Below are 14,956 nucleotides of genomic sequence, written 5' to 3'. Positions count from 1 at the left end.
CATCCACTGAGACACTTTGCTGGAGCTAATGGGAGCTCACCAACTCAAACTGGACTGGGAGTGAATGAGCGTGGGAACAAGCTAGTCTTTCTGAATGTGGCAGACTGAGGGGCCACTGATAGTGACACTGAGATTTGTCTCTACTGCATATACTGGCTTCATGGGATCCTATTCTCTTTGGATGTATACCTTGCCCAACCTAGATGTAGTAGGGAGGGTCTTGGAATTTCCACAGGGTGGGGTGCATTACCCTTTCTTAGGATTGGAGGGGGTAGGAGGAGGTGTGGAGGGAGTGGGAGTGACTGGGAGGAGGGAAGGGAGTGGGAATTTGGTTTGGTATTTTTTTCTTTTTTTAATATTTATTTATTTATTATGCATACAATATTCTGTCTGTGTGTATGCCTGCGGGCCAGAAGAGGGCACCAGACCTCATTCCAGATGGTTGTGAGCCACCATGTGGTTGCCGGGAATCGAACTCAGGACCTTTGGAAGAGCAGGCAATGCTCTTAACCACTGAGCCATCTCTCCAGCCCCTGGCTTGGTATTTTTTAATGTAATAAAAATGTTAAATTCAGAATCTGAGGAAATGTCTTTGAGGACATTATGAAGACTAAAGGTAAGATAGCTATAATTACTTGTGACAGAGTCAACGGACTGTGGAATACAGACCCATAACACCAACTCCAGCTGGACCGGGAAGGAACAAACATAGGACCAAACTAGTCCCTCTGAATGTATTATAACTGGGGCAAACTGAGGGGCCACCGGCAGTGGCACCAGGATTTATCTCTACTGCATGCACTGTCTTTTTGGGATCCTATTCTCTTTGGATTTATACCTTGCTCAGCCTAGATGTAGTAGGGAGGGTGTTGGACTTCCACAAAACAAAATGCCTTACCCTCTCTTAGGACTAGATGGGGGTGGGGTGGGAGGGTGTGTGAAGGGAATGGGAGGAGAGGAGGGAGTGGTAATTTGGATTGATTTTTTTTTAAAAATTTAATAAATCTAAGAAAATAAAAAATAAAACTACTTAAAATAATACATGATTATGGCTAAAGTAATGGTATAACTAGGTCTTATTTTGAAGACACTTTTTGCAAAACCAAAGACAAGTGCTGCATCAAAACAAATATATCAAACTTTTAGTTTCTAGAATCTACAATTACAATGAACAATAGACAAAGATTATTAACCAGAAAAAATGTAAAACCTTTACCATAAATGCTTATTATACTCAGTTTGTTTTGGAAGGTGGTATATTATATTACTAACCAAATATTATAAGACACACCAAAGTACAAAATTCACTTATGCACAGTATAAAGATAATTTTATATAGTATTTATTGACTTCATACATGAAACAGAGATTAGTTATATGGAACTTCCACTTTTGGTATCATTGCTCAAAATGCTTCAGATTTGTAGCATTTCAAATTCCGACAGCTTAGATCAATGGTGACCAGCACAAACATATTGGTACGCGCACACATTTACTCCTTTCCACTGCTCATTGAGCTTTGTGAAATACTTGGAAAAGATAAAAATAGATTTTCATCACATTTGAGCAAGTCATTTAATCTTTTGTTCTCAGTTTCCTCATATATAAAAAGTTGTATTGAAAAGCTGTAAGGTCCCTCTAATATAATTCTTGCTATTTGGTTCCACTTTCATTTTGAAGAAGAACAACAAAAAGTTGTCATTCTGTTTCATTTCCATCTCCTTGGACAATCATGATCACTACAGCATCTTGAAGAAGCATGGTAGGATTTGTTTCTGGAACAATACTTGTGATAGAAATGCTGGTTGAATTACTATGCAAGTGTGCCATAGGTGTAGAACAGCTATTCAGTAGAGCAATCAATACGATGCTATGAGAATATTTACTGTTGATTATAAGTTCAGGATTGGTATCCAGTTGGCCACCTGTTAGCTTAATGACCCTCTATAAGTTATATCACATCTTTTCTCTTTATAAAGTCAGATAGCTACCAACAATAAGTAGCTTCATATTTTTTAACTAGCTTGTGGAGTTCAAATATAGGAGACACAGTTCCACCCCTTGACACCTTGAATTGACAGAACAACCACAGCTGAGTTACTCCGCTATCATTTTTAAAAAGTGAACAAGAGTTCATAAACCAATGAGCCACAGTATTGTGGGGTGCTTTGCTGGAGCTAATATTGTATACATGTGCCAATCTTCTGGTTTTCAGCCCTAAATCAGTCAAAGAGGCCTGGAACAGCTCAACTAGTCTAGTCAGGTCATCATCTCACTTCTCCCTACCGTACTGTCACTTTCTTAGTGGACTATACATATAAAAGACTGTGCTGTCAGCGGACACCAGACTGGGCTCCCAAAGTCCAGTCAAAGAGTGGGAGGAGTGAGAAGACAACAAAGAGGTCAAGACCATGATGGGGACACCCACTAAAACAGCTTATCTGAGCTAATGGGAGCCCACCAACTCTGGCCTGGCAGTGAGGAAACCAGCATAGGACCAAAGAGTCCCTCTGAATGTGGCTGAGAGTTGTATGGCTGGGGCAGACTGTGGGGCCAATGGCAGTGAGACCAGGATTTATCCCTATGGCTTTTTCTGGCTTTTTGGAACCAATTCTCTCTGGAGGGATATGTTTCTCAGTCTAGATATAGTGGGAGGGCCTTGGTCCTACCTCAAAGCATTGTGCTAGGCTTTGTTGACTCTCTATGGGAAGCCTTACCCTTTCTGAGTAGTGTATGGGAGGGTGGGATGGGGGAGAAGGTGGAGGAAATGGGAGAAGGGGAGGGAGTGGGAACTGGGATTGGTATGTAAAATGAGAAAAGACAGATTTTTAAAAAGCAAATAAATTTTTAAAAAGACTGTTGTCTATAGTATGTTGAGAAGCTATTAAGTAATCTTTAGTTTAAAGTTTTACTTTTGGTGAAAAACATTGTATTTCCCTTTACTCAATACAAAGATGCTATTACTCACAACTAGAAGCTATTTTTACATGTTTTAATTGAAGCAGATACTCTCTAGAGAGTTGAGAATAGCCCGTTTATTTATATATTACCTTTAGGGAAATGGGGAAATGTGTTTACTTTGGTCACTACACCTATCCCAGCATAGACATAAGAAAAAACAAGAAAGTTCAAACTGCTATCCTTCACCTCCTTAAAATTGGGCCACGAATTGAGGCAACTACTTAAATTAGAAGAATATCAAATGTCAAAGTATATTTTGTGTTTGCACTGTTAATTTTCTAGAAAAGCTAGAGAACCTTTTCATTTAGAAATTGAATAAATTAAATATAGGACTTTCTGAGGAAAGTAAAGGAATGGTAAGGAATGGGTCAAAAGAGGATAATGTTAGGGGAGAGCAAAAATGTATTCTATATATGTGTGAAAATGTTATAATGGAGCCAATCATGTATAATTAATATACTCTAATAAAAATTGAAGTAGAAGTACCAAATAATGAGACTTGATACTTTTGTGGAAAATTGTTCTCAGTGAATGAGGGAGGTATTGAGTGTTATCCACATACAATGTCCTTCCATTGAACCTCTGAACATAGCTTATGCCTGGTTAATCCTCCTCCTGTGTTCACATAAATAGAACAAAGCCCACTTGTCACTCTGCCTCCACTGCAGTAGCTCACACTGTTCATCATGGTAACAATGGTTATCCTTCATAGGTGTTATTACTACTTTTCTTCTTCATGGTACACAAGATACCTATATCAATAAACTAATTTGTTTTACATTTGATCTAAATCTTTACCCTTCTTCTTTGCTGAGGTGGTAATTTTATTTCTTAACAGTTGGGGAAATTGGGATAGCTTCTGACATTTGCTGATGGAAATCCACAAAAATCAGTGGCATATAGGAGTCACACCTCTAAGTTTTTTTTTTTTTTGCTGTAAATCTGTTGATTCTTCTCAGCAAGCCCATCTCCAAGGCTGCTATTAATTAAGTCTTTAAAAAATGTTTATTTGACACCATGCTGAATTACCTTGTACCATACAACATCAGGTTCCTGATCGGACTTCTTAAAGTCTTCCATATCTGGGCAGGAGATCTCCTTTCTTTTAGTTACTTCAGATTTCTCTAAGTAGCGGATCCTGCTATTGTAACAGAGGCCTGATTCATTCTCGGCAACAGTCAAGGACATTGACACCTTCATGCAGTATGTGGAGTTTCTGTAGGGAGAGAAAAATAAGAAAATGACTTTACTGGCTGTTTACAACTTCTGTACTCTATACATTTCAAGAGTATTGACTTTTCCATTTAGGGCATTGCCTAAAAATGAGAAACATCATCAAACCAACACACAGCAACTTTCTTCTTCAACCAACAGAATGGTGTGGAGCAAAAACGGTATGGAGAATATTCCTGATTATGAGATAGATACAGAGCTGTGAAGGTAAGATGTAGCGATCTCTGAATCTGTAACATTGTCAGACTTCTCTCCTAGCAATCAATATTGCTCCCTTGAAACTTTGAAAAGAAATCTGTGGGAATTTTGCCAGAACTGTGGTTATAGCCATTTCTACACTTCAGCTATGTTTGACAGTTCTCCCGGAGATTGTTGAACTTAACAGTGCTTTCTACCCCTAACATTTCATTCTCTAAGATACATATAGGAACCAAGATTGACACACAAAGGATACCTGTTAACATATGTATAATTTCTTTTGCTTCCATTTTTATTATCATAAAAAAGATTGTGGTGAATATACTTCTATACACAACATTATACCTTCTGTCCCAAGGGTAGAATCACTAAATTAACAGAAATTTCTAGTTGAGTTTGAGATCATCATTACTTATCACAATATAAATTGTTTTTCATGCCCAAGAGTCAATTAGTGGTGACCACAGTTCTCTGAAGTAACAATATGGACTCCTACATTTGGAGGTCTCAGGAGAAAGGGAGCCCCCTTTCTTGTTTGAATAGTTGACTATAACTGTTGCCTTGACAGGATCTACAGTCACCTAGGAGGACTAACCCCTGAACATAATTCCATGAATTGGGGCTTCCCATGTTCAGGGGAAGTCTTCCTACAAGAAATTCATCCTAAAAACATACATAGCTGTATAAAGTGTTTCGTGAAATATGCTAGTGGTAGGACATCCTACCCCTAGACAAAGCTCTATAGTCAACTAATAGTCATTAGACTATTAAACTAATAGTCATTAGACTAAGAAAGGGAGAAATAGCTTCTCCTAGGGATGAATGCCTAATAAGTTACCCAATACAAAAGAATCCAGCCCTGAAACCGTATGCACATGAACAACAAAAGTAGATCCAGAAGATTGGATTTATATATTTGTGCATCTATATGGATGTGATGATAATAATCAAAGAAAAAGAAACTATCAGTTTGAGAGGGAGGGAGGAAGTAGGAGGAACTGTAGGAAAGAGACATAGGGGGCTAGAAGGAGGAAAGGGAAAGGGGAGAGTGATAAAACTACATTTTAATTTTAGGTACATTTAGAATCAATTACAATAAAAAGAAAATAAATAATTAATAATATTTAAAATAAATAAACAAAAGAAAGCATCTTATCTAGTAGAGTTTGTCTAAATGAAGTTAATCCTGCCCACCAGCACTATGACATTAAGGGGATTTAAACACTGAAATTTGTCATCTGGCCACTTTACAAATCACGTGAATTGATGAAGTTATTATGTGAGGATATCTAGGGTTGAAAATTTTGCTTTCCTGAAAGTTGGGTATAGAGACTGCATAATTGAACAAACAAGGGTAAGTCCTAGCATCAACCTGACATCTCCACATTTACACGTGCTTCCTGCATACCCACATAAACACACATAGACACCCAAAAATGTTTATGCGCCCACACTCACACCACATACACAGATATATACATAAAGGAGAATAGAAACACAAAGGTAAAAATATATTTGACTAATTTGGTTAATTTCAAACAAATGAATAAATATTTTATCTTTGCCTCTTTGTATACATGATGCTTCACTATGCAGACAAGAAAATGTCAATCACACAGAGGTAAATGGCAATGTATGAGAGAAGAGATCAGAAGCAACTTGACAAGGCTGAGAAAGGCAACTGCAAATTGTGGCAGAAGTGTTTAGTCTTTCTTTCTTTCTGGAGGATATTTCAGGACCACATCTAAAGTAACATTAACTCACTGCTAGAAATACAAAGTGTCAAGTGTAGCTCTACAAAGTGAAGTAGTTGTATAATCCTATATCAGATAGAATTAACGTGCCAACCACAATTTTGAAGAGGGCCTCAAATGGCTGGTGCTATGCCTACTGTTCAGTGGTCATTCATTGAAATTTTACAACATCCCAAACAAACAAAACACAGGAAAGCAGATGGCTGTACACATTAGGTCTACAAATAAATGTGATCAAACATTTATATTTATAGCAGACAGAAACCATTAAGTAAAAATGGGGTGCTCAGCTGACTGGGGAGTGCTCAACTCCAAGTGATATATCAACAACATAACCCCTAAACCTAAGGTCCAGGGAACATTCTTGAAGAAAAGGCAGGAAGATTGTAAGGGCCAGAGGACAAGGATGTCTGCTAGGAGACCATGTCTTCTTTATTTGACAGGAAAGTTATACCCACAAAATCTCAAAAATATGCTCACTGAAATGAGACACAAGGTTATATATTAACTTGGGTGTGGGAAACCTCTCAAGTCCCTGTCTATAGGAAATTAATGGCTGCCAAGAGAAAGAGATTTAGTTTTTCCCTGGGATGAGCTCCCATGTAGATTATCAAATCCCAGGTGGTCAGTCCTAAAAATTGTGCGTTCAAGCAACAATAAATACAATCAGCAGGCATATGCATATATATGTGTGGGGTGTGAGTGTGTGTGTGTGAGAGAAAGACAGACAGACAAAGACAAAGAGAATAATTAAAGAAGAGTTCATGAATATGAGAGAAAGAAGAAATGGTTGGTACATAAGTAGAGTTAAAAGATAATGAGGGCTAAGAATGATGTAAAAAATATTTTCCATATTAAATTCTCAAAAGATTTTTCAATTAAAACTTAAAAGTTTGTTTACATTTTTAAAGTAGAAATGTAATAATGCATGCCCTTTCCAGACAATAATGTTAAATAAAATATCTAAAATACCCAGCATATTATTTGTTAAATATTAGGTATTCAATACATTTTAACTACAAAACCAGAATTTTAGTATAGCTTACATTGCTATCTATATCACGAATAAATAATAACAATGATAGTATATAACTATCACAAGCAATCACTACTATATTTGCAGTGGGATGAGGTAGGCCACAAGGTCAGGACTGCTACTTGACAGGAAATCTTCGGAATGTGGTAATTTAAGGAACAAATCTAATACCAGAGGACCAAGAAAGTTTGAAAGGATCAAAAAGATACACTGAATTAGATACAAAAAGGAAAATGGATGAAAAACAAAAAAACTTCCAGGTACCATAAAATACTAGCTACAAAACAAAGGTCATAACTTTGGAGGTCAAAGGGTTAATGATAGTCCACTAAATTTTCTGGGGTCTTCTTAGACAAATGTTTCCTCTAATAAAACCCAGACCTCCAGGCAAAGATTTTCAGGCACAAGAGATGCTCTCATCTGCTCATTCTCTGAAGATTAAATGATTTAGGCCCTGCCAGCAGTACTTGTATTAACTTGGGGTGACCGTAAGGGCAGGGGACTCACCCTGAAGGTGGCTGATGAGTTGCAGGAGGAGAGGATTCAATCCTCCCTAACCCTTAACACACAAAAAACCTTAGTCCAGGGCCCTGGATGGACTCCCTCTGGCTCTTGTCACTTGCATGCCAATTGAGGCTGACAAATTGCTTGTTAACCCATGAACAAGCCCTAAGATGAAGTTGTTGGTGATACCCAAGGTCCCGGGTACTCAAAGACAAGGCTGAGTTTTAGTTCTCTTGTCACCATGGCTGACCTAGTAGAACTGTGATCAAGGCTCCCTGAATGTCTGAGATTTCAGTTGATTTTTATTAGTCATATAATCCAGCCCTGGCACAGTTCCTGCTAACAATCTTGCATTATTTAGATTTTATTTTGAAAATTGCCCTCTGGCCAGTTCTATTTAAAAATTTTCCCGCAAGTGGGGCCTAAAAATGTTACTTTTCTTTCATTAGGAACAATTAGCCCTATGCAAGTTGAGGAGGCAGACTGACTAGTTTGCAAGAATAAGGATCACAAATTTTTTTCTCTCCCCCCCTTCACATCCCAAGGGGGACAAAAAAACACATTCTGAATAAATGTAAGGAAAGGGCCTTCACAGAGATATTAGGGCAATGGCTTACACTTACTTGCATCTGTAATCTTTGCAGGTAGAGTTACTCTCAGTAACCATAAAGGAATTGTTCCATGATGCTACAACAAACCTCTAAAGCAAAACCTTTCAGATGTTCAAGCTTATTTTTAATATAAGATGACCTAACATTTGCTTGTACCCTATACACATTCTCTAGGATACTTTAAATCATTTCTAAATGACTTTTAACTAATGAAATGTGGATGCTATATAAATATGTAAATAATATCTATACTATATTATCTAGGGAATACTGACAAGAAGTCAGCACAAGTTCAGTACAAATGCAATTATTTATTTTTACGAATCTTCGGGTCATGGCTATTTGGATCCATGAATGTAGAACACATGAAACAGAATAGCTGACTGTATTTCCACATCTTTTATGATAGTTTATTCTACTGGTATGTGAGAAAATGAGAAGGCAAGGTAAGTATCATCTAAAAGGAATAAAAGGCAAACAAGAAAAAGATTTCAAAATAAAGCTCTGTTAAACATATCTATCTAGGACCAAGATCTCTTGATTACTACTCTCAGAAATTGTTGCTAACATTGCTTAAAAGCCAAACTAACTTGTGGTTAGACATGTCAATTTGGTAAGCTGAGAGAATGAGAAGTAGATTCTTGTAGATAATGTATTAAGAATAATTCGACTAACATGTGTTAATCTGTTGCAAGTTTTTGAATAAACATCACAGTTTTCGAAACAAAAGTGTAATTGCAGCTAGCTTAAATTGTATTTCTTGCTTGATTTTCTTTCAAAGGCAGTTCTAAGAAGGAATGTTGATTAAACTTAGTTTCTCTGGGGAAAAGGCAAGTCTTGAGCTCTCATGAAAAAAACCAAAATACCTATTATAACTCACATTATAGAACTTGTTTATATTACAAAATCTAAAGTATTATTTGAGTATATAAGATTTTGTATAATGTGTGGGTTAACCAAGTGTCAAGAATCTGAGGAATTAGAAAAAATTGTATACCTAAAAATAGAAGCATTAATAAAATGACTTAAGATATAGCTAAACTCTTTTTAAATAGGTCCTTTCACAGTCTTATTTCCTTTCAAAATATTTTCTTTGCGAATTCCAGGAATATCTAGCGATTAACAAACTAAAACACACACGCACACACACAAAAACTTCTTGACATTTTAAAAACGTAAATTTGAACAGGATAGATGACTCTTCAGTTAAGAAGTACCCACTATTTTTGGAGGACCCAGGTTCAATTCCAGAACCCACATGGCCAGTCACAACCTTATATAACTCCAGTTCCAAGGGATGCAATACTCTCCTCTGACCTCCATGGGCACCAGGGTTTCACATAGTACACACACACACACACACACACACACACACACACACAGGCAAAATGCTTATGTACAAAAATAAAAATTATAAAAACTAAAACTACAAATTGATTAAGATATATATAACTACAAGTTAATTACAGTTGTTAGAGGAGACTGTCCTTCTCCAAACATAAAACAAGTAGCAAATTTTGAGATCCTTTGCTGATTTTTAACTCTTCATAATTTATTAGTCAAAGAAGGCTTTGCTGAAATTATCTTTAATTATTTTATATTTATCTACTTTATTTTATGAATGTGGGTGAGTGTTTTGATCATGTGCATGCATGTCAGTGTAGCACATGCATGCCTAGTGCCTGTAAATATTAGAAGATAGTATCAGATCCCACGGAACCAGAGTTACTGTCAGTTGTGAACTCCCACGTGGGTATTAGGAACTGAACCTGAATTCTTTGCAAGAATTTCAAGTGCTCCTAACCACTGAGTCATCTCTCCAGGTCTTGGAAATATATTTGAACTTAGTGCACAGTCAACTTTAAGACTAATACAATTATTTATTTATTTATTTATTTATTTATATTTACTTACTTATTTATTTATTAAAGATTTCTGTCTCTTCCCTGCCACCGCCTCCCATTTCCCTCCCTCTTCCCCAATCAAGTCCCCCTCCCTCGTCAGCCCAAAGAGCAATCAGGGTTCCCTGCCCTGTGGGAAGTCCAAGGACCACCCACCTCCATCCAGGTCTAGTAAGGTGAGCAGACAATGGGGATGGATGTTCTATAGGGAACTCACCAAGGCCAGCTGGCCTGGGTCTGAAAAAGCCTGGGATAAAACCGGACTCACTGAACATAGCGGACAATGAGGACTACTGAGACCTCAAGAACAATGGCACTGGGTTTTTGATCCTACTGCACGTACTGGCTTTGTGGGGGCCTAGGCAGTTTGGACTAATACAAATTCTAACTACACAAAAGTACAAGCATGAAATATAAATGCAGTGAAACTCCAAATGAGGGCAAATTAACAAATGTATTGATGTCATTCAATAAAAAAAGTCCTACATAATCATTAAAATGATAGGTATTTGTTATATACATTGAAACATAAATGAAAGTCTAATGTAAGAATAAAAAGTATTTATGCTGTAAAAGATTTTGGGAGAAATACAAGGTCATTTGAGAAAAATCCCCTTTGTGTTTTCATTCTGTTAAATATTTTTAGTTTGTCAAGCTGCGAAGAGTTTAGAGATTTTTGCTTTTTCTAAGATGCTTTGTCAAACAGATAATGTTGTATTTCACAGATGATGTAAATAAATAAGGATGTGTTGGAAGTATGAACAGCAAGTAATTTCTCAAGTGCTTTGATCTCCCGGTGACATAAATATCCAGCCTTTAGCATGCTACTGTTAATCTCCAATTCAGAATTATCCACTTATTTCTAGGACTAAAAGGTTTATGGTACAGTTAGGGAATATGTGAAGTTAACTCTAGGCAATGAAATGAACTGTACTTGAGAAACTTGCTTGTAGAACCAGATATTTTGGTTCAAATCTTTCCTCTATTGTGTCCTAACAACGGGTCTTTGCCCAGGTGACTACGTCTCAGGTTTTGGTATATAAAAAATAAGAACAGTAGTAAAAGCAACTGGGTTTATGGGGTTATTATACTTCCAAACGTCAGAATTGTAAGGTCTGACATTTTGATGGATTTTTCAACTAACAAGTCAGTCTGCCGGTTTCATGAATACTTATAGAAGACATGAGACTTCCAGGTCATAATTCATAAACAGTAAACTAGTAGTGGCAATGCAGAGCACCAGTATTTGGGTTGGTGACTCAAACTCAAAAAAGCCTATATTCCATACGATAACATGGAGGGGATCATTGTAAGCAATACATTACCTACAGTGGAAGAATCTCAAGCTTACGAAACACTTATCTTTTACAATGGGTCATAGGAATTCCACCTCTTTGCTATAAAACTAACTACATTCTCTTTTTTTCCAACCACTGCTCCAAAAAGGAGAACAAGCAACCTTGTTCTTCAGTTTAGAAGAAGATGTTTCTTGCAGTTTCCTAAATTGTTCTCTTTACATATGGCTTTTAAAAATATAATATTATATTTATTTAAAAAATCCTTTATTTTTACCCATGTGGGGGTGCCCATAAAAGATTAAAAGAGGGAGCTAGATGTCCTAAAGCTGGAGTTACAGGTGACTGTGAGCTGTCCAATATGGGTTCTGGGAACTAAACTCAGGTATCCTGGAAGAGCAGAAATTTTCTTTCTTTTTCTTTTTTTTTCTTTTGTTTTGCTTCGTGCTTTTTTTTTAAACATGATTTCTCTGTATAACAGTCCTGCCTGTTCTGAAACCCACTTTGTAGACCAGGCTGGCCTAGAACCCACAGACTTCTCTGCCTCTGCTGTGATTAAAGGCATGTGCCTCCATTGCCAGGCTCAATGGTTCTTAATTGTTGAGCCATTACTCTAGTTCTTCCATAATACATAGTTTTGAAAAGGAAATCCAAAACAAAGGGCATTCTTCTCATAAGGCCTATAAAATATGTGACAGAACTAAGGCAAATTCTCTTGGAATAGTGAGGCACTTTACAGAAAGCATTGAGTATGGTGTCTCATATGTTCTAGGTGTCCCAATACAAATGAACTCCATTAGCAACTACAACCGTATTATGCAAGCTGTAAACTACATGAGTAGATTTTGTATTCTGTGTTACTGTTTTCAAAAACAGATAAGAGATCAGAATCTAGTAAATATGTGTGTGTGTGTGTGTATACAGTACTTGCTAAAGATAGAATTTTAGCCTGAAAATATGGTGTCATTCACTATTGAGCAATGGATGTAGCTTGGTGGTACAGTACTTGGCTGGCATGTGCAAGACCCTGTGGTTGTTCCCAGCACACTTATGTATACACATACATGCATAAATATGTGTATGTGTGAGTGTGTGTGTTCTAAATTCAAAACACACTAAAATATTTAGGTACTTGTTATTAAAGTCAGATATACTTTTAAAATAATTAGCTATTGCACACGTATTTAACAGCTATTAATAAAACAAAACCTGAGATTTTTGAACATTTCCAGCGATGAGTTCACATTAACATAACTAGGAAAAACAACTATAATCTGCCCCATATAAGCCCAGTGATCTGACTCATAAGGATTGATTGAGGATGGGGGCATGATCAAGCATAATTAACAGAATTAACTATCTCCATTCAACACTACCATCTACATTATAGTAGGAGTACTCCCTGTGCTCTTGTTTGAAGATATATTTAAGACTTAGAATCAGTATGCATTAGCTCATAATAAAAAGTTTTTCATGGACAGACAACAGTGCTTTGTGGAACTACCATAACTTCCCTGAACAGTCTTTCTATAAGTTTCACTGACTATAAAAATCATTGATCATTTTCCCATTGCTTTTTATTTATATTATGTTGATATATTCACTCATCAATATGTTTCTTCATGATTATTCGCATAAATGTTTTACCTTATTGCCTTATTTATACTGCAAACTCTTCAAAAACACATCTTTCTTTAGATGTACCTCTCTCTATGTAGTGGATACAGATCATTCTTCCTGCCTTTGTGTTGAAATTGTCTAACTTAAATGACTAGATAACTAAATTACCAAGCCATATGCCTCCATGATCTCTTATCTGATCTCTGTTTGCTCTTCATTGTCTGGGATCTTGGAAGACTTGTGACTATTCTAAAGTTTTATTTGCCTGCTATCACATGACCTTTGCCCTAGTAGCACTACCATTCTCCTCTCACTGGACTCAGTAAACCTACCTTATTAGACAAGCCCAATGACCCTTGTTTACCTTCATCCTGTCGGAATTCTATGTATTATTTGTAAGATGACCATTTATTTCACCTTATAATCTCCCTTATTTCAAAATATCTTCCTCTGTCTGATTCTCTGCCTAGAAACACCTATCCCTTATCCACCCTCCTCAGGCTTTCTTCAAAATGCTGAGCATTCTTCTAAAGGCTTCAGGGATTTTTGTTCTACTTCTTTTTATCTTTTTTCTTTTTTATTAAAAAATTACTTTTCATTTTACATATCAACCCTATTTCCCCTTTTCTCCCATTCTCCTGCCCCCCCATCTCCTTCCTTCCCATTCCCCATCTGTTCCTCAGAGGGGATAAGACCTTCCTTGGCGAGTCAATAAAGTCTGGCATACCAACTTGAGGCAGGGCCAAGTCTTAATGCCCCCATATTTAGGATGAGCAAAGTATCCCTCCACAGGGAATGGGCTCCCAAAAGCCAGATCATGCACCTGGCATAGGTCCTGGTGTCACTGCCAGCCACCCGAACAGATCAAGCTACATAATCAACACCCATATTCAGCGGGTCTAGTTTGGCGCTATACAGGCTTTCTGGCTGTCAGTCCATAGTCTGTGAACTCTCACTAGGCTGTGGGTCACTGTATCTTCTTCCATCAGAGACTAGATGTAGGTTCTATGATAAAAAATTAGGATAGCCATTAATCTGATTAAAGGGTAAGGCCCTTTCAGATACCCTCTCCACTATCCCTAGGAGTTTTAGCTGGGGTTATCCTTGAGAATTCCTAAGAGAGAGCAGTGAGCCTCAAGGTCCTCAGTAAGAGAGCCCTGCATCCTCAGCCTGGGCTCCAGGGGCTCCTGTGCTCTCCTGGATCCCGCACTGCCTGCCCCGTCCTTCCTTCTGTCCCTGGATCATTGGGCTACCAGGCAGCCCTGTTTAGGTGCTGAAGAGTTCCATCTGGACGGGTGAGTCTGTGCTACCCAGGGGCGATAGTCTCGGAAGAGAGCACAAACCCCCCTCCCTCAGCTACTTCTGCAGGGCTGTCTTTCTTACACAAGACCCCTGCCCCCAAGCCTGCATTCTCTGCAAGGTCCTTTGCTCAGGAACAGTTTTCTGCTCCTACACTAAGGCTTCCAACCAAGAGCAGTGAGTGCCTGCCTACATGTCAGGCCTCAAAGACCCCTGAAAGGGAGCACGTGCACCTTCAACTTGTGAGGCAGGGTAGTCCTGTGTTCTACTCGTCCCTGCCCTGCCCCCCAAGTTCCTCCTTTTTGTCCGCGGGTCATTGGACCACCAGTTGTCCATGTTTGGGTGCTGAGGAGTTCCAGCTCGACAGGACGGGCACTGCTTCTACACTGAAGAGATACACCCAGAGACTCAGTCACAGCAAAGACTGGACCAAGACACCAGGCCTCTCCTGGCTCCATTTGAAGGAGGAGATGGGAAGGCGCCAATGCAAGACTTCCTCCAACAACATGAAAGGCAACATGACATCACCAGAATCCAGGGATCC

The 14,956-nt window shown here is 38.0% G+C and overlaps 1 protein-coding gene across 1 annotated transcript in view; it reads right to left on the bottom strand.

Annotated features, from left to right (window-relative positions):
• Il1rapl2 (interleukin 1 receptor accessory protein like 2) overlaps nucleotides 1-14,956 on the bottom strand; it is a 634,164-nt gene that overhangs the window by 559,598 nt on the left and 59,610 nt on the right. Inside the window, exon 3 of the mRNA XM_050124199.1 lies at nucleotides 3,991-4,177. Coding sequence (XP_049980156.1) covers nucleotides 3,991-4,177 — 187 coding nt within the window. The remainder of the gene's footprint in view (nucleotides 1-3,990; nucleotides 4,178-14,956) is intronic.

This window comes from Alexandromys fortis, unplaced genomic scaffold, assembly GCF_014885135.2.
Source record: "Alexandromys fortis isolate MF-2015 unplaced genomic scaffold, M_Fortis_MF-2015_v1.1 scaffold_205, whole genome shotgun sequence".
Taxonomy (NCBI): Eukaryota; Metazoa; Chordata; class Mammalia; order Rodentia; family Cricetidae; genus Alexandromys; species Alexandromys fortis.
Note: the sequence above shows the minus strand (reverse complement) of the source record. Positions and strands in the feature narration are given on the sequence as shown.